Genomic DNA, 21,452 nt, shown 5'->3' with positions numbered 1-21,452 from the left:
AAGGATGGTCTGAACAGCTTCTTTCTCATGGACAGGAAAATTCATTTCAATATATTTATCTCCATGAATACATTTTTGCAGTGGAAAAATAATACAAAATCACAGAAGTGTGTTGGGGGATGAATAACCCAGATGCATGATGGTAGTTGGAAGCTCCACAAAACATTAGAAAGGGAAATTGCACTCAGCAGGAAGAAAAATCATTGTGTTACCCCAGGTGAAAAATATTGTTGCTTTGCTTAAAAGTGCATGCAAGGCAAAGGCAAGCCACATTATTAGAATGTTTAAATATTAATTATTCTGCTGGGTAGTAAAGATGATCGAGTCACAGTGTCAACTACTTTATTTTCCTTCCAGAAGCCAGAGGAACTCTTTTCTGTGAAACGTGATCCTGTATTGTTTCACCATCTTGGCAAACAAACAAATGTTTTTAAGGTTTTGCGGTTTTACTGTTTTTACAGATTTTGAGTTCTTCAAGGACTAATGGTACTTGCTTTTAATTTCTTCATTTTTATATATCTATAAATGTCTCAATGCTTTTAGCAGGACTACTGCATAATGTATATAGGAGAATGTGTGCAATCTTATATTTGGCACAACAGCTTTAGTACTTCTTTCAGGTGTTTCGGACAAACGACTCTACACGGAATCCGACATCTTAATTTAAAAGAATTTGGAAGGCAAATTAGAATTGATCTGATCTCAGTTGTCAATACTTACAGGTACCAGTCAATACCCAATAACTCAGATACATTCATATTCCCTTGCAACATAGTTACGAATTACTTTAGAGGAATTCATATGAATAGTGTCACTCCTTTTTCCTTTTCTACGGATGTTTGTTCAAATGGCTTTCTGCTATCTTTTGTCAGAAAGGCAATACAAATAGACTCAGATACATAGCGTTTGCCCAACAAAGTCCTGTATTATTTCTGAGGATCTTTTCTAGCTCTCAGGTAAATCAGAGAAAGCTGCTAGTTTCCCCGCTGTATGTCAGAGAGAGATTCAAAGCCGCTGGCTTACAGATAGGTATTAAGACTGTAAGATCTAAAACACTTTGGGAGCCTTCAGAGTGAAATGGATAAAGATACAGAGGGCTGAGGGCAGAGACTTGAGGGAGAGAAAGAGAGGGGGGACTAGAGAGAGAGAGAGAGAGGTGGGGGGGAGTGGTGGAGGGGAGCTAGAGAAAGAAGAGGCCCCGGCTTCAGCTCTCTGAGACTCCTCGCTCCTTGCTGTCACTCATGGCTGCCCTGCCAGTATTCCCCACCTGAGACGGATTGCGATGCATGTTCGAGTCACTCATGCACAAGAAGCAATACACAAGTTTGGTGTAAAGCCACTTTAAAAGCTCATCAGGCGCATACTTTGCTTGTAGGAAATACCTTATTCATGACGGAGGGAGCCGTAGCCTAGGTAATTACTTGAATCAAGGTGGCCTCGGAAATGTTTAAATCTACAAGGACGTGCAGGAGCATGAATAATGCAAAATAATTTGCATCTAAATTTTTTAAGTGTGCTTTATTCAAAAACTAAAATGCGGCTTTGATTAAAGTTTGATGAGTGGAAGCTGAGAGCTCTGTGCATGCTGGGAAAAGCTCCTTATTTGTAGAAATGATTTAGAATGGTGATAAAGGGGCAGGGAGAGGAGAAGAAGAAATGGGGGAGAATAAGGCCAGAAGAAGAAACTGCCAATAAATAATCATTAAGGTAGAAGAGCATTAGTGTGTCAGAGAGGGTGTATTGTATTGAGAGAGGGATATTGTAATACGCTGCCTTGTAAGAACAGTTCTTCAGACAAGATGTTTATAACCACATACAGTACATACAACCACACAAAGGAGAATACAGTATGCAGCTGTGTAATGCTCTTCCACACAATCATTATTTTTTCTTAAAGATGGCATTGTGAGAGATATTTGTTTTCTATGTGGATGCATGTCATATTCAAATATCTAGGGGTGTATATTTTCTCTAAAATCACGTCTCTTAAAAATAATCGTGCACACTTTCATTGCATGAAATGAAGTTCACAAAAGTTGACCTGTTTACCTTCTGTTTGTTTCACAAAGTACAGTTACAACATAAACCATTTCACAGTGCTTACCTGCTTCTTGACGAACGCACCCCCACAGCAAATTGGTCAGCACCGAGAAGAAAAAGAAGAAAAAAAACATTGATTAATAACGTGTCATAGGTCATGTTATTGAGACAAAAATAAGGAACTGTTTCCTTTAGAAATAAGGGAAAAAATGATGCTACACAATATTGTATTGACTATTGTGCTACAGAAAGGCACACGACAAGAGACAGTCATTGTAGGTTATGTAGTAAGGTCATGATAGGTGATTATACCATACAGGTCTAAACAGACATTGTACATTTTGAAAACGATTTACAATGACCTCTTAGCTTTGTCAAATGAGCACGGCACTTGGAAGAGCAAGTGAGAGTAATGTTTGATATTATTCCTTAATAGTAGGTGTGAGTTATTTTTTTGGTCATAGACACTATTTGATGTAATATAGTCATCTGTTGTCCTATAGATTGATTTAATGGGTAAATTCAGAAAATACCATCTCTTCATAACTCCTTCTGGTCCACAGCATATATATATACTGTAAGTAACACGTTAATTACTGCTATCTGGTACTCCTGTTTAATTTGCATTTAACCTTAACCTAGTCCCTGTTTTACTGCCTAGTGTTCACATTTCACACTCTCTCGTTTCCTCCAAACGTCCTCAATCTGGCTTGGCAGTCACTATTGAATATACTGAGGCTGAAAAAGGAGACCAAGGACTTATTTCTGATCTTAGGTCCCAGTGTGATTCTTACACTAAATATCATCCTAAAAGAAACAACCTGAACCGAGGCCATATTCTCCCCTCTATCCATCCACAGGCCCACCCAACCAACACACACACACAAATCAGCACACAACACACACACACACACAAATCAGCACCCCCCTTTTGTTAAACAAACCATATATCACCAACTTTTTTTCCTTCCTGCTTGCATTGCGTTGGCCAGCCAGACTAAAGAAGGGGGACTATTTTTAACGTGGGCAGTCTAGAAACAAAGGCCTCTCCTGAGGCAGACCCCCTGCCTAGTGGGTCACCTAGGTCTCTGCGACACTGCTTCTTTTCCCACGCTAACCTCAGGGCTCATTTGCATCGCGCTGGCTGTTGGGGCGATTATGTTCAGGTGAGCTGGTTTGTATGGGGCCGGGGCCATAAGATATGACAGGCAGAGAGGCTTGGGGGCTGGAGGCCTGCCGCCTACCCCTGATCCTGTCCTTAATTGCGACTGACTGGCACCCGACACAATCACCCTCTTGATTCAGCAAATTGTCCTCAGAGTAGCTTGTGGTGACCCCGGCCTGCGTAAATCATCTCACAGCAGCTGGCCCGAGGTAAACAAGGAGCAATCTCAATTCCCCCAGGACAAAAGAGAGGGCTTATATGTTATATATATTTTTTTATATTCTATCAGTACAGGTCCTCCTTTATGTAAGGACAGTTCCTGAGAAAGCATAGCACCAAAAGATCACAGCTCAGTGAATCCAACTGTATTTGCAATATTGCAATATAGCAATGCTGATGCCTACACAAATATACAAATGTCTTCATTAGTTGAAAACCAAACCCAATCGAATACAACTACATTTGAGATGTTACATACTAGATGTGACAAAGGGAAAGGTCCTGAAGTAGCCAGTGTGTGTGTATCGTGTACGTGTATTTCTCAAATATAATTGTCAGCATCTGGGCCTGTCCCTCCCAGTCTCAGAGTGCCAACAACGTCAGACAGGACAGGGTTCTGTGTTCACAGAGGAGTGTAATTATCATGTTTCCGAAAGGGAGGATGGAGGATGTAATCTCAGGCCTCTGATTAAAGGGGAAAGAATCGAAGTGAGCAAGTGAAGGCTCCCTTACAAGTGTGTTTAGAGGGAGACAAACCTTTCACAACCATAACACTTCCACTGACCACTGACCAAGGAGATTACGCTTACCAAGAAGGAAGGTTAGTTAGCATTTAACCAGAGGTGGAAGTCGGACTCACACTGTGAATAAATATGGCATCCAACTGATAATAGATTACAAATACAAGGTACTACAATGGGCACTTCAATGGGATCCTTTGAATATGCTGCTGTGGTATCTTTTTTATTGGCAATGCTAAATCTATGATACTCGTAGTTACCGTGTATTATCAGGAGAACATGGAATGTTAAAGGGGGTGCCGCTTTGCTTCCAACAAGATGGGGAGAGAAGTATAGAAAAACTGGATAACTGTCAACATTGCCCCTGCAAGGTTTTCAATCTGTCAGTGTGTCAAAGTTACCTTAATTTCCCTCTCCTCCCAGAGAACTGACCATTTGAACCCGCCCAGAGAAACCGCTCCAACACATTTCCGAAGCAACATCTCCTGTGACAGAATTCTTTTTTTTTTTAGACACCCTTTATTCACTCAGTCCAAGAAAAAGAAATCAGCATGAAGAATCGAGCACACTGCATTTGTTCCCAGAACATCGGCCTATCAGTCATGCCGTTTTATCAATGGTACATTTGGAATTAAGTTGAATTTCAAGATGTTATACCATCCCTCCCCACTTTCGAACAACTGGTATTCTCAATCTTCCCCCACAAGTATATAATTTTCTACCGTTTTGTCAGTTTTGTGTCCTTTTCCATAGATTCACCTGCGATTGTGATCTGTTTTCACTCTTCCAGAGAGGTTGGCATTGTGGGGAATGTGATGTTTATCTCTGGAAGACGTGCTAACACAAAGCATGACCAACAATGAGATGGGAAATACAAAAAGCCAAAGTGTAAGAAATGACAGATAAAACTCCATGAATTGTTGGGGGACGTTCCTCTTCTTCCTCACTTTCTTTCTTTTTCATGAACAGCTTTTCTTGTTTCACTCTGCTTCAGCTTCTATAGTGACATGTATGCTGCCTGTCTCTGATTGGATGAAAAGAGAAAACAACAAATAAAGCAGCCATTTAACCCGTATGCATTACCATGGCTACATCACATGATAACTCTACAGACAGAAGGTTGACTGGATGAAAGCTGAAACCTCGGAGCCAAATCCTCCATTTCAGTAGCATGGATGATCAAATAGCACTAATAAAGATCCGTAATGATGAAACAGAAGAGAACGTTTCTTGGAGGCCTCATTTGGTAAATAAATGAGCTGAAAGAACTGTGCAAAAGTTAAAAATTGTCTTTCAAGCTCTTCTAAACACGCCTGGGCTGAGTTACGCATCACCGAGGCTATAATCTTCACTCAATCTCAGAAAATTACCCCCATCCTCCTTCTTCCTCCTCCTTCCACCCCAAAAAACCTTATCAGCAGATACTCCCCTTCACTTTATTTCATTTATGAATTACAAGAAAGATGCTATTATATATTATTAATTTTGGTGCTGTTCTTTGGCTCTGGCTTCGTTCGGCGGCGAGCTGCGGATGTCAGAGCGGTGTAATTATGTTCTAGCCGGGCAGCCATCCGTTTCCTTTCAAAAATTTACAGGATTCTTAATCACGTTGCTCATTTGGGTGCACAGTAGCGAGGATGGCGCAACACAAACAGGGCACGTCTGTTTACACAGAAACACCTGCTTAGCATTGATAGCAGATGTCAGTCAGTGAACAGAACAAAAAAAGGAGGAAAATGGAATTAAAAAGGCAAGCATCACCAACTTCTTATTATTTACTTTACTGCGAAAATGAACTACTATAATGGTGGATAGAGAGAGAGAGGAGAGAGAGGAGGGAGCGCATTACAAACGCCAAGAAAACTAGGGCTCCTAATTATGCCTAGTTTTTTTTTTTATTCTCTCGTTTAAACATTTTTTTTCTCCCACCTTAATTTTTTTTTTTGCCCACCTGCATGGAATGAGAGCAGGCAAGCCAGCATCCTAGACATGATGAGATTTGGAGCCCGTTTTTATCTGCTCTTTTCCGGTTAAGAAAACATCTATGGCCTTATATTTCTCTCCGTTTGCATCAGTCTTTACTGCATTATTCATTTGCATTTTAGCGGGTTGGGTAATTAAATCTCTCCTAGCTGGGATGCTGTTTGTTCATTTTGTATTTAAATAAAATGTGAATATTTTTGTGATGAAAATGCCGAATGCTGTTAATCGACTTTCTTCACCTTATAAATGGATGACTATGGGCGAGCAAGCTTTGAAAATACTTTATTGTTCTTGCCAGTCTCACTAAATGGCTTCTTCTTAAGAGCAATAGTCACAAGTCAACAACTGCATTGACAAACATTATTTCACTGGATGAGTGAGCTCGGCCAGGGATATTGGATCCCATGGTGACCTGGCTTCCCCCCACCCTATAGTAAAATATCAACAACAAAATGGCCACCGAGGACCTTTGTGACACACTGAGAGACACAGACACAAAGATACAAATAGCGGAGACACTGTGCCTTTAAAGCCCATCTGGCCTGGAGACGTAATAAAATTGACGTATTGATTCCTTTGAATTTACGAATGCCTGTTTCATAAACTCCATTTCCAAAGCCTAGCCCTCTTTAGAGCGCTGTCATTTTCCCCCCCAAATGGATCAATTATGGGCCCACGTAATCCCGTTACCTGTGAAATCCACGCATACTTCCCCCATTTGCGGCGGTTCCCAGGCGGACAGACTCACATTAAGCACACATAAACAAACTAGAGGTTTTCCCTGATATTAAGGATTGTTTTCTCACTGTATATTATTCACTGAAGAACAGTGACTCCCTCAGGGTTTAGGAGAATAGGAGAAGGAAGCTCTCTCCTTTTTCTCTTCACATATGAGTAAGGGAGGCATACCCACCTTAATACATCCTATTCAACATCCCCTCCTCGCTAACCCTGCCTTGCTGCCCGCCTCGAAAAAAACTGAATACAATAATAATGTCTCGTCTTTATCTGCTCACAACAAGTTAGTACTAATCTATGACACAGCAAATAATACATCCAATAAACTGATCGATTTTTTTCTCTCAATCACACCATACAACTTCAATATGTGCCACTATACCCTCTAAACATTTAACATCTATCTTTTCATCACCTTGTTTTGAACATTGTATGAAAAATGACTACACTGTGTTCCTTTGCGTCCATTTTCACCTCCGCTGTGTCCCAGACACCTTACACGAGGCGGGAAGTGATAGCCTATACGGTATCTCCAGAAATGCAACATGTTTATGGGTTTCTGCCTTCTCTGTGTCACATTGAAAACAAAAGGTGGGAAACATCCGAGGTTGTAAAACGTTGGACCTACATTACCCGGTGTGTAGACGTAAATGTAATGAACTGTAGCAGGGCAAGGTAGCTAGGCATAATATGATAGGCTAGGCCCACTCCCTCCCACCCCATCTCCAGCCACTACAAATATGTTTTGATATCTTACATTCTTGAAGTAAAAAAAAAAAAGCAGAAAAGAATCTGTCCTGGATCTTATTTGCCACACTCCAGCGGGCAACAAGCGGCTCAGTTACACTACACTTGCACTGAACAATCTGTCTGGTAAAGGTTCACAAAATTCTGAAATACCTTGTCAGATACTGCCTGACCTGTTCAGCAGAGTGACTCTGAAAATAATAAAATAAATAATAATGAAGGGATATTCTGTGAAGGAGAGAGGTGAGGAGGGAGAGGAGGGAGGTGAGGAGGGAGAGGAGGGGGGAGAGGAGGAGGGGGAGGAGGGAGGTGAGGAGGGAGAGGAGGGGGTGAGGAGGGAGAGGGGGGAGGTGAGGAGGAAGAGGAGGGAGGTGAGGAGGGAAAGGAGGGAGGTGAGGAGGGAGAGGAGAGAGGTGAGGAGGGAGAGGAGAGAGGTGAGGAGGGAGAGGAGGGAGGTGAGGAGGGAGAGGAGGGAGGTGAGGAGGGAGAGGAGGGAGGTGAGGAGGGAGGGAAAGGAGGGAGGTGAGGAGGGAGAGGAGGGAGGTGAGGAGGGTGAGAAGGGAGGTGAGGAGGGAGAAGAGGGAGGTGAGGAGGGAGAGGAGGGAGGTGAGGAGGGAGAGGAGGGAGGTGGTGCGGCATATATGAAAGGAAGCACTTTCTGCCTTTCTACTCGGAAGCTCACTGCTCTCTCCTCACAATCAGCCATGCACACCCCAGCCATTGTGCGCAAGGGGCTTTAAAGATAAATGGCTGCATGTTAACCACATTTGACATGCTGTACAGTGGCAGCCACCTTGGGTCTCAGGATGCAGCCAAACAAAAAAAATACAACAAACAATCCCAGCAAGGATGTCAAACATGAGGAAAAGTACAAGAATTTGTCACATATCTGTAAAAGTTGTGGCTCGCTCGCTGAGTGCACCGGAGGTTGGAGAAAGAAGGGAGGTGTGTGTGTGTGTGTGTGTGTGTGTGTGTGTGTGTGTGTGTGTGTGTGTGTGTGTGTGTGTGTGTGTGTGTGTGTGTGTGTGTGTGTGTGTGTGTGTGTGTGTGTGTGTGTGTGTGTGTGTGTGTGTGTGTGTGTGTGTGTGTGTGCGTGTGTGTGTTGTGAGGCCAAGAGATTGATGAGCTGGGGATCTAAAGGCACATACTTGAGTAAATGTTGCCACTATCCCAGACTGACAAACTTGGGTCATATCACAAAACCTCTTTGATAAAACACCACAATCAAAAAGTGATATTGTGGGGAACGTCATGTAACATGTTATATCCCTCTCATGCCCGTGCTGACGTCACAAGGCCAGTCAAGTGATGAACACTTAGTTAATTAACAGACAACATATTCAGAAGTACAGGCCGTCAGTAGCTAGCCTGTAGTCTGCTCCTTCTATGGATTTATCTGGAAAATCGGACTGAGGTCGTAACTGAGGCCAAGAACCTGACCATAGAGTTCTGGAACCAAACCGAATGGTTCTGGAACCTGTAAAGTTCTTGGAACCAAACCAAGTGGTTCTGGAACCTGACCATAGAGTTCTGGAACCAAACCAAGTGGTTCTGGAACCTGACCATAGAGTTCTGGAACCAAACCAAGTGGTTCTGGAACCTGACCAAAGAGTTCCATCCCAATGTGCAGTGCTGCTAAGAAACTGTTGGATGGAACCGGACAATGGAGAGAACTCATTGTTTTTACAACTGGACAATTCTTCCATTATCCTAATGACACACATTACCTTATTCCTTGGCCCTGCTTCTCTGATGGATTTATCTGGGGAAAAACACCTAAAACACCTTTCAAATGCCACATGTTCCTATCTCTGGTGTTTATTTTATCAGTAGCAGCCGAGAGGAATTGCTAAAGGGATGCTAACGAAGACTGAATTCCAAATAGGTTCAGTGTTTTGCAAACAGTTTCACCTGCATGCTGGGAACAGGGAAGAGGAGGAGGATGTCAACCTCAGTTTGCACAGCCTCCTCAGTGCTGCTCCTTTTATAAATTACCTCATCAGTGACTGAAATTAACACCGATTCTTTCAGGCAATTTCTCAATTTCCAATGCTAATTACGTTTTTCTCTTTACTTTTAAATTCTGTACCACCTGTTTAGGGGGGGAGACATCTTAGGCAACGGAGACGCGTTTAATCACAATTTTAATTAACCACGGTGTAGATGTAAAAAAGAAGCAATTATAATGCAGATGAATGATGATTTTCCCACATTAAATTGTTTTGTTTCTTCGTTGTGTTGATTGCATAAACACAGGCGGTGAACAATTTTTATCTACTGTAATTTTGTAATTGTTTTGCGACAAAAAAAATTTGGGGACAGACAGACTGAATTCATCTGTTTACAGATTGTTTCATTTTGTTTAACCCTGTAATTGCTGCCAATACGTGTTTGGGTTAAAATGTAATTTTGACAAGCAGAAGCTAGGCAGCCCTGCTACTGATGTACTTAGACGGTATCAAGCCCAACATCCTAATGTCTGTACACATTGTGGCATCTCTGTACACTCACCCTCTCAAGAAAAAAAACAACAAAAACTTAACTACATCTTTACCTCCATTGACCTTATCCAACTATTTAACTAAATGAAAGTCACTCTCCCGCCTCCCTCCCCTTTTACAATTGAGCAGACAGTTGCAAATAAAAGCACAGATGGGTACTACAAGAATGGACTCATAATCTTTACAGGCTCATGAAAATATCATTGGGTTTGAAGAAGACTGGTGTCTTAGAGGACTTTTACCGGCTATGTTCTCAGGAACTTGCTTTTATATTAACGTCACAAGCGCTGCCACCATAAAGACTAAAAGACATCAACATTGCAAAATTCCCCTCAAATGGTATTGTTTCTTTCGCTAAAAGCATTTGTTGGCTAACAAACTCAACTGATATTGAGACGCACCTATAAGGCAGATGTGTTTGGCACAGAGGTGAATTAGATTGACCTGAGTCAGACACACACACTGTCATGGCTTGAAATGGTGGAACCAACATACCCATTAGAGACCAGAGAACTGTTCGCATTACTGCCCACATTTGATGGGGAGAGGAGATATCTGGCATGGCTGATGGCTTTGGGCCTACCGGCCTTTCACCCTGACCTGGCTAGCGTGGTCTGCTACCGGACATCTTTTCCCCCTTCCCCTGTCTACCTTCCCCCACATAGTTGCCTGCCTCCCCCTCCCCTTCACTAATCTCACTGCAAACAGCTTTCAGTTTGAGCAGAGACCATAAAGAGGAGGAGAGAAGGGAGGGGAGGCATCGGAGTCCTGCAGCCACAGGCAGTGCAGTGAAGCTTCTCTATTAAAAAAACTTCAGTATGAAATGGGGGGTGGGGGGGGGGGGGCTCAAGTACAGTATGTGTATGCAACTATAATTCGTTGCTTTTGTATGGGTTTTGAAAACTGGTTCGCGAGAGAGTTTGAGCACAGTGTGTAATTCCAAAAAACAACACCAAAATCCATAATACTGGTCATGAAAATAACCCATATATACTATGCAGTAAACACAGAACTTCTGAGCATACATCAACACAAAAAAATTGAATATTTATGAGTCTCTGCTCTTCTGACTTTCCAAGAGCACCTCAAGAGATTCACAGCAACACTTGGTATATATATAATCATATCTTTGGAGAAAAGAGGCAACCCCTTTCTGAATATTAGTGGTGATGGCTAGGAGTAAACAGAGCATAAAATCCTGAGGAACTGTGACAAGGCCCATATGCACGCAGACAATACCAGGCCAGCATCTCCATGCCTTTGTTCCCAGCTTAACAAAACTCTGCCGTCACACCACTTTGACTCAATGCTGCCTGTCGAACGGCCATCAACCCGTCAGGCCCTGGCTGTCACATGCAAAGCTCACAGAGAGAGAGAGAGAGGGGGAGTGAGAGACAGAGAGAGGGGAGAGATGGAGAGAGGGCAAGAAAGAGAGATTGAAAAAAAAAGACGTGAGAAAGTGTCATACTTCTCCCAAGCTCTATGGCTGTTAAAGGGGAAAATACATTTTAAGCATGTGTGCATAGGAAAGATTAAAAAAAAAAAAAAAAAAAAGAGAACATACAAGAAACAATGATAGTCACCTAGATCTTTGACTTCCCCTTTAATAAGAATATATGTTAAGAGGATTTCAACTCTTGCTCCTTAGGGGATTTGAAACATTTTACAGTCGAATTTCCGTCCTGCTTTGTGATGTCGCAGAGACAGAATTGGAGCAGTGCGGAATCACTAAAAGTTTCATCAAACAAATCCTTATCTCGATTTCTCTAAGGGGTATAGAGGAGAGTAATTCAAGAAGATAACGGTACTGCTCATCTGTGTCCTGCTACATCCCATTTCTATGTAACTCGGGCGATTCAAGGTGCTACAATTGCACTTGTTCTCTCTCTTTGTGTGTATGTGTGTGAGTGTGCGTGCGTGCATGTGTGTGTGCGTGTGTGTGTGTGTTTGCATGTGCACGTGTGTCTGTGCATGCATGTGTGTGAGTGTCCAACTTTGTCTGATGCACAGAGTAACTCTGAAAGCCTGACGCTCAATATCCACTACTGCACTCACTCACTGAGTGGTTTTTAACCTCAGCAAAATCATCCATTGCACTAAACCAATTTTTCCAAGTCACTATTCCAGCCAAGCAACAAATGTTTGTACTCAAATCCATCTCCCCCAAAACCCAATAAAAGACAACACTAAAGATGGCCATTACCACAGAGATTTGGAAGCAGAGGAGAAAAAGGGAAGAAAAAGGTAGAGAAAAAAGGCCTCATCCCTTCATCCGCCTAACTTTGCGCCCATTACCCCTGTGACCTAGCTCGCTCAGGGCCCGTTTCTCTCGCTTCTCTCCTCCACCCTGGCCAGCCAGGGAGAGATTTGTCTCACCCTCCCGCCCTGCCACTGTCAGTTCCCTGTCTCTTTCCCCGGTCCCTACCCTGGCTGTCAGGTTCTGGCCTGCCAATTTCAACTTGAAGCTTGACTGAGCTGATTTGATGCAAATACCTCAGGGGAGAATCCTGAAACTGATGAACAGTTATGTCAAGTCGATTTTGCACCGTTGGGAAAAGGTAACCTCTGCGTCGGAGAGGAAGAAAAAAACACAACAAGGTTAAAGAGAGAGAGAGAGAGAGAGTCGCTTTTGGTGCACATGTAATAGCGCCCAGCTCCGCGTCCCCCCGCCGCCCCGTGTCCCCTCGCTGCCTCTTACCGCTCCTCAGAAATGGTAACTGTCAGTAGAAGTACTAATTGCAGATGTGCCAAGCTGCCGTTATAATAAAATCAGAGGCAGTGTGGACATTAAAAATGGCTGCCTCATTTGCGAGACTGCTGAAAAGGTAGGCATAACTGAATATTTCATGACTTTAATTACTAAGGAATATTCCTTTCCGGCAGTATGGAACGAGTGTTGCTGTAACTAATTATGAAAAGTAATAACATTAGAGATCCTGTGATTGCCAGTTTACAAGGTAGCCTACTCGGCATGTTGAGATACTATAATATCCCAGACCCATATAATATTAGAATACATACAGGGAAAACCTCTGTTTCTCACACTCTCTCTCCCTCAACCTCACCACCTCTCCACGTGTCCCTGCCATTTGAATGAAAACCGACAGAATATCGAGAGACTTTCTCCTCCTACACATTTTCTTAACAAAGCCCTGATGCAACCAGGTACCTGGACCGTGAAGTGCAATTTGATTAATCCTTTAATTCACAAGACTAAGCACCTGTGTGGCTCTAACCGAACTTCCGCGTTACCAGCCATATATTTACACAACTTCATCATCCTGACTCCCTGTGATGTCAGCGGCTCAGTTCAATACGACTCTGCCCGTACATTATTCAACTATGCTGCTGCCAATGGCACATCCCAGGAGTAATGTACGACCACTGATATGGCCGTGGAGAGAAGGAAAGTACAAGGTCTGCTTTGATGGGCATGCTAATACTAATACCCCTAAGTAGTAAGAATAACAAAGTGATGGAGAATTTATCTCAGGAATGTTGGAACAAGACGCTGGAGTGATAAGAGTGAATCTTCCTTTGGGTAGGAAAGCAGGGAGTAGCCAGTAATTACTGACGGCTGGGGTCGAGCCTGGACTTACAGAGGGTAAACAGTCAGTGATAGTGCAGGTAGAGGCTAGGGTAGTCTAGGCACCGAGTCAGCCCAGGCCTTTTTTAGCCGCAACTAGTCCCAACCCCAGCCCCAACCCTAACCTTAGCCCTCCACCCCTACCCCATTCCCAGCAATATACCCTAGCCCTCAACCCCAGCCCTTTTCTCCTAACCCTGCCTCCACCCCATGGCTCTGGTCCTGTGTGTCAGAAAGGCTGAGGACAGGCCTGTCGGTGTGATTATCCTCCAGCTACCTGAGGAGGTGTTTGTTTGACATTGGTGTTTGACAGCGGCGGGACACAGGCCGTTCAGTGGGGGCTCCATCGCCAGTCAGAACCTATTAACACAAGAATTCACCACTGAGTTTTTACAAGGCCAGACTGGTTCTCACACTATCTTTACACGTGTCCTTACTACCGATGACATTTAAAGGGGGGCGGTGTGTGTTTTCTTCTCTCGTCTTGGCTCACTTTTACCAAAGGTTATGTTTGAATAACAAGGGGAAATGTAATTTCATACAATTTCCTCTATTGCTGCAGCGTTCAGTTAAGAGCTCATTTGATCAGGCGATAAGATGAAAGCATTTAAAGTGACAAAAATGTGGTGCTACAAATGACTGAATCTGCACGGCAATCAACTGCAATTGCATAGAAATAACAGTGGCACGGCTACCTTACATAATATTCTGAATGGACCCAGTATGTCCTTAATCAAGACAGACACAACCTTCTCCATTTCCAACCAGGCAAAGGTAGGAAAGTAGAAAATCTCTCTAGGTGACTTGGCTTCCAAATGATTCAAACAAATGAAAGGAAATGACCTGGAAAGAGGCAACATGTTCTATTAGGCGTTATTAAGGGTAATAGTATAACAGTGTAAAACGCATTGAGTCATGTGAAAAAGTCCTACATTTCCAAATGTCATGATACCTTAATCTGACAATCTCTTATTGATTGTCCCATGTGTCCATGACCTTGCCAGAAGTGCTCTTCCACCCGACAATCAAACATACAGCAAAGCGTGTGTGTGTGTGCGTGTGCGTGCGTGCGCGTGCGGGTGCGTGCGCACACGTCCGTGCGCGTGTGTGTGTGTGTGTGCGTGCATTTGTGGTCAGACCTGGTGAAAAAAACAAAATCTACCAACTTCAGAGGATCAAACAGGAAACTGAGGAATAGCTTTTAGCACTGTTTTACCATAAAGGTGACAACTTTGAACATGCAGATAACGAACAGTGGACCGAGAAATACGGTGCCATTCATACACTACCAACCACATCAAAAGCCATCTGATCAGATAAAGAGCCTTTTATTTTCTAGTGTTGCTGCCTTCCTTTTTAGCTTTTTAGTAGACCCCCTCCCCATCCCTGACAGCAGTATGGAGCGCTATGCTCTTAGTCATTATCATTAGCACACCAATATTTCTATAGGCCATAATACAGTCATTATTGAACTTGCGGAATACATGCTGTTTAGGCTATGGGGGATGTGGAGCAGCCACAAATGTCATGCATGTGGGCACTATACTTACTCACTCATGAGCAAAATCCAGATGTATATTGTAAGAGGACAATCAGCAGGATGGGATATTTTCATTGTGATTTCCATTGTATTTCTCTTGTTCTGAAGCACAGGCGGTGCATTGCGAGAACCGCCGAGTTGCTGTGTATTACGCTGACTGTAAGTCACATGCGAAACATCATAATGAAATGGAAGATTATGCGCACAAAACACGGTGCCTTTAGACTTGTAATTTGTTTAATTAAGAAATCGAAATGTTAGTTCACACCTGCTATGCAACCTGTCGCGAGTCATATCATGTGTACCTTGCAAATAGGAAAGTTGACACGTGGAACATTTTGAAAATCACACGCAAGCCATTGTAAACAACTAGATGTGTGCAAACAGTGGGATGGGAACCGAATGGATGGGCCGAATAAAGACTTCGCATTTTCACTTGAGAAAATGTCAAATGAGGCATGATATTTTTCTAACATGTATTTTTCTCACCCAATGCATAAAACATTGTGGGCTTAGGATAAGGAAGTACACAGAAAAATCGAAAGCCCAAATGCATGCAATTATTTGCCAGTCCACTGAAGTTTCAATTTCAGTGTTTGCCTTGTGTCTGTATCACACACACAGAAAAAAAGGAAAAGGAACGAACGAAAGAAAGAAGAGAAAGACCTTCGACTGAATATTTTCCAACTTCAGTTGTGTGTGAGTTCACATCACCTTACAGGGGAGTGGATATGAACTGTCAAATCACAAGAGGACGGTGACAGAGACGGGCTTAGAGGACGAGTCACGGCGGAATGGCACCGCAAACACCTTCAATTCTGTCACTTCTCCTCCATCATTCAATCTTTCACACCCGGGAGTCCTCACACACACACAACCTGAACTACGGACAACACACACACAACCCAGTACAGCATGATATGATCCAGCGCAGGACAAAGAATTAGAGGTGGATAAAGTGAACCCGGGTCTCAAATCAAGTCAAACTTAAGACTTAAGCCTCATCAAAACATTATCAAATGTCTATTCGCTTTAAGCATTATGATAATTGAGACATTAAATCAACATATTAAGCCCAGGGGCTTGAGGACTGCCTTCTCATTGGCTATGATTCATGCATTTTTCTTAGTCACTGATGACGCAAGAAACTCAGCAGTACTACTTGCATTCTGTGGTCCTCAGCAGTGACATATGTAAGCAGCACAGAAGACATTGCCAGCAGAACAGCAACTAGAGCTGAAGCTATTGCAGAGGGAAGGAATTTCAGCTATAATGATGGGTTGGCTATTCTATAAAGCCAAGCGAGTCCCCTATCCAAGATCTTGTAGCTTTTCCACACAAAAAATACCGAGCAGAACATGGAACAGGCTGTCCCGACTCTTTACTTCAGAAAACGTACATAAGAAGAAGGCATCGGAAGGGAGAGAGGGAAAGTTTTCAACAGAGCTGAGAAAATGGTCCATGCATGAGAAGAGCAGAAACCTGAACTGTCCAAGTAAAGAGTGAGTGTGTGTCCACAAAGAGTTAACCACTTCCCCTGGTATCGAAGCATGGGTTAATATCACGCCTGCCTAGTAAAGAATTATCCCTGCACCTCTCGGAACAAAAGACTCCTTTTGCAAACAGACTCCTACTTTCCCCCAGTGTCCAAAGGTATTTGCTGAAGTAAATCTGTCTAAATCCCGGTTAGCTTGGGAAAGGGGGAAGGTGTAATAATAACCATTTTTTTTTCTTATAAATAAAGTTTAGGTTGGAAAATAACAGAAAGAATATGGAATTCATATCACATGATGCATTTCAAGTTGTAGGCTGAAGCATCCCCCCCTTGGAAAGCTTGGCAACGGATTTGCATACATGATTCTTTAGTCTGATTGAGAGAGAGGAGAGAGAAGAAATAGATCTCACGACACAATAAAGATATCTCGCCAACCAACTTAAGAGAAGAGTGGAGGCATTGCGGTTAAACTTTGGTCCAGATTTCTAGGAGGGGGGGGGACCAAATCTAATCTTAAAGTAGAAAGAGTACTGAGCTATAAAAGTAAAGAGAAACAAAAATGGCAACTCTGTTTGAACGGGTTTTTATTTTAATCTCACAACACAACTACTAAACTTTTCTCAGTAAACCCGGCAGTGTATCAACTAACATGATACTTTGAAAGATCACAATGCAACAACTCCAGAAATAGTCTCTCCTATTGACCTCGTTCACACCTGCTCTTCTGGTGACATACAAAACACACATCCACAAGGAATCCCTACAATATCATGTGAGAATGCAAATTGACAAATAACAGTAGACGTAAGCACTGCTTTGCGCTCCAATTCTTATTTCAAAATGGACAAAAAAGAAACACCCCTAAAAAGTAATTGTGTCTGAACACACCTGCTCCTAGCTAGTACAGACCTCTTAAGTTAGAATCTGATCCGTCTCAGACACGTTTTCATTTTTTTACTTTAAGTGTGAGAGTGAGTGTCCATGAATAGTACAGGCATGCCATCTCGTAACACTATCTGACCGTCAGGAGGGCCAGGCCTACCCCGGTAGAGTAGGAGCTATATTAGGCTAGTAACCAGGGGACGCCCAACAAACAGCCACAAACACCTAAGTTATTTTGCTCACCACCCACCCTTCTGCCATTTTTTTTTGTTTTTTTTTTGCTATTGCTCTCCTTTCTTGCTTTCCTTTTTCCCCCCTTTTCATCTCGGCCTTTCTGATGCTGAATGCAAATGTAGCCTGCTGGCGGTGAAAGGGCTGAATTGTGATTAAGAAGAAGAAGAGCTCCTTTCTTTGTTCTCCCCTCGGGGGATGTTTACTGGGAGAGACACGGCGGATCAGATATGAAAGACATTCAGGTCAGCATTGATGTGAGCGAAAGTGAAATCGTACCTAAGGCATTCCAAAGACCGCGGTGTCAGGGGTTCAGCTAACGGTGCCTCTGCTGTGTGTGTTCTCCCCGTTAGGCGAAAATATCTTCATAAGCCAGAGAGGGAGAAGAAAATAGAGAACCCAAAACAAAAAAAATAAAATGGGAAAGATTTTTTTTTTAAACAGACAAAATTTTGGGGATAAAGTTGCGTATCGGTGTCCGACTGTAGAGATGGTGATGTTCTGTCCAAATCAGAATCATCTAATACTGGCGTGAATCTGGTTCGTCACAGCAAACACAACATGTGTTTGTGGCTGAATGTGATGTTAAGGAGATCTATGTAGTTTTGAATGAACTAAAACCTTTACTAAATCGAAAGTCACCACACTAGGCAATGGAATGCATATATTTTTTTTATTATTATTCCCGGAAGTTCTGAAATCTAACAGGTAGAGATCCGGTAACACAAAAGTGTTCAGTGGTGTACGTCCGACTACCGTAGTTTGAGCCGAAGGATATATTTAGCTTATGATGAGCCCCGTTTGATAAAGAATTATAAACATCAAACTACACTGATGCATCAACCAAACTGTATCTGCTTGAAAAGGGTGAAAAGGGCAACAAAGGTCTCGCATAACGACATGCCAGAAATCAGGATCCGGATGTTGTTTTTGGAAAAGTGCACAAAAACACACATCCTCAGACATGCTGTATCTACCATTACCAGATACCATCAGTCTATGAGTCTTAAGTAAACAATCTAATAATACCTCATCATATGAAATAGCTTTTCTAAAAACCCTGAGTCTGTCTGAACACCTCATGCCTCACCACTGTCACTGCTGCCATGCGAACAGTGCAGGCCCCTGCCCGAAAGGAGATCATTTCTTGCTGGCTCGTAGTATCTGCAGTAATTATTTCACTTGCTTAAACAAAATAATCCTTCTCTAAACACTGATGCACCACGGCAACACCGCCCTGTCCATTTTTTGCCCGAGTGAAAAAGCCATCAGGAAAGGTAACTAGCTTTGGCTGCTTAGACAATTGCACCCTTGTGGGAATGGCAGCATGAATGGTACAGTGGACACCCCAGCACTATTGACGTTATAAACATGTAAATGAAACACATTACGACTGACAATCAATTGTCCGTGAGCGCCAGCGAACCTGCCCTCCTTTTCCCTGTGACAGCAACAAAATAGGGCCTACCTTGGGAAGAGGAACAATTTGTGAAAAGGGAAAGGGGGGGGGGGGGGGGGGGGGGGGGGGGGGCGATGGGGGATTTTTCTCTTCGACTGGGGAGTAAATGCACCTTAAAAGCAAATGAATAATAGAGATGGACAAAATGTTTAGACTGGAAGGAATCTGCCATTGTTTGGGCTGAAAGCAGGGCTGAGGCTAAAGAATTAGTAGCACTCCTTTATATCTTTAGCGTGAATGCACACAGGCTTTTATAATCACATTCACAGCATTGTATTAAACTATTGGAGCCAGAGAGAGAGAGAGAGAGAGAGACAGAGAGAGAAGCTGGAAAGCTTCTTCTTTTTTTATATACCTTCAATTATGTAATCAATATATTCTGGAGCATGGGAACGTCTATGGAGAGGCTTTCTGTTGATTGAAAATGTATAGGTCTTTGTATTGTATTACAGGAAATATCAGACAAACGGACCTTTGGGAAAACTGAATGTCTACGTTTATATTTGAAACTTCCCCTGAAAAAAAGTGGTGCCATTTTTATGTACTGCCTCGTAAAATGGCACCACCCAATACAAGCGAAACCACATAACACACACAGCTCCAACATTACTCCAGAAGTTGAACGTAAACAAAATAGATGAGCGGGAGATACTGATCAGTACCACTGGCTGTCATTCCCCTAGCAAATGTCTCTTTACCCATACTGAGAGGGCAATAGAAATGTGGAAACGGAAAGTGTGCCATTCAAAAGTACTCATTTTTAACAGTATTGATTGACTAATCAAGTTAGAGGGGAAAAGGTTTGTGGAGTACTTTGTCAGCTGTACTTATAAACACACAGTGAGGTAGAGCCCCACAGCTGGGTCTGACTTGCAACACCTGGGAAGGCAGGCAGAGAGAAAACTCCAACAAAACTACAGGGTTGCCAATATCACGTTGCACCGAACTGTGAGATTGACTTTACACTCTTTAACTCTGGATGTGATAAGTATGTACAGTATCATATGTGGGCCTATAGAATCACACGCCAAAGTTGTGTTATCAACAAACAGCGAAGCTAGATACCACCATGCATGGCTAGAAAAGCATTATTACCTACTATAATGTGACCAAATAACCTAATCTGAATAAATTGACCTGGAATTCCAGAATCTCACTCTAAGGTCAGAATACTGGCTATAAAATTTAGCCGTAAATGTGAAACAAAACGTTGAAATCCTACTAAAAAATATTCTATAACTACAGAGAAATGTCTTCTGGATAACATGACAAACGATCATGCATAAAATAATTAATTTTTTCTACCCATATAGTAAATAAATAATTGACATCATCAATCTATCAATATTCAAAATATTTCAATTGATGGTCTATGTTTTCTGTCTTGTTTACTGCATTCAAGTAATCTCAGTATGTAGGCTATCGACCTGATAAGGATCCTCATATATAGCCATATAGTGGTGTTATCTATCGGCCAGACACACAAGCTCAGCTCCTATGACATCTCTCCATGCATCCAGGGGAGAAAATAAAATCCACTCTGTCTGAATAGCTCAACCACAGCATTCCCAAAGGGAGAGAGCTATTGAAGGCATCTCGTGACGAGAAAATGTAAATAGGGGGGCAACTCCGTGATCACAATGGCATATTAAAAAAATATGATAGAATCAAGAATGCCGAATTTCTACTTGCTCAGTCAGCCTATTATATGTGCACACTGCACACCACATCAGCACTGAGGGGGAAGCGACTAAAATACCATGCTAATTATTTTTGCATTGAGAGTGTGTGAGGCTGCTTGCTGCTGTTTCATAGAGGGAACTTGAAAGGATTCTTCTTTCTGACAAATGCAAATGTCAATCATCAGGTGTGTGTTGGTCAGAAAACACTTACTTGAATGGAGTGTTTTAAAGTAATCCAAACTTTTGTTTACTGGAACAGGTGGGAACTGGTGCTCAGAGGCAAGAAAGGAGGCAAGAACAATCTTATCTCCTAAAAACTACAGCGAAAAGGGGAACTTACTTTCACTCCTATCTTTTGTTATTCAGAACCACAACAAGCTTGAAGCAACGCTTGTAATTGTCAATGACTCTCCTTGTATTGATTGTACGAAATCAATACACAACATTTAATAAGGGAAAGAGCCACATAAAGGGAGACATTTCACAAGTACAAGCAAAATTCATACGCACTTGATAATGCCACTTTGTACAACAACAGAGACTGAAAATACCAGGTACAAAATAAAATGCTAAGCATTCCCGTGTAAGAAAAGATCTCGGGACCCAGACATGTGGTGATGCTGGATTTACTTGTGCACGGGGTGTATTGTAGTCTACAGTCTA

General features: G+C 42.5%; 1 protein-coding gene across 1 annotated transcript in view; it reads right to left on the bottom strand.

Moving 5' to 3' along the window:
* Positions 1–21,452, bottom strand: part of LOC120051244 (zinc finger E-box-binding homeobox 2-like) — a 78,638-nt gene that overhangs the window by 54,300 nt on the left and 2,886 nt on the right. The window contains exon 3 of the mRNA XM_038998004.1: positions 2,105–2,110. Within this exon, the coding sequence (XP_038853932.1) occupies positions 2,105–2,110 (6 nt within the window). The remainder of the gene's footprint in view (positions 1–2,104; positions 2,111–21,452) is intronic.

This window comes from Salvelinus namaycush, chromosome 7, assembly GCF_016432855.1.
Source record: "Salvelinus namaycush isolate Seneca chromosome 7, SaNama_1.0, whole genome shotgun sequence".
NCBI classification, from domain to species: Eukaryota; Metazoa; Chordata; class Actinopteri; order Salmoniformes; family Salmonidae; genus Salvelinus; species Salvelinus namaycush.
This window is presented reverse-complemented; position numbering and strand designations above follow the sequence as displayed.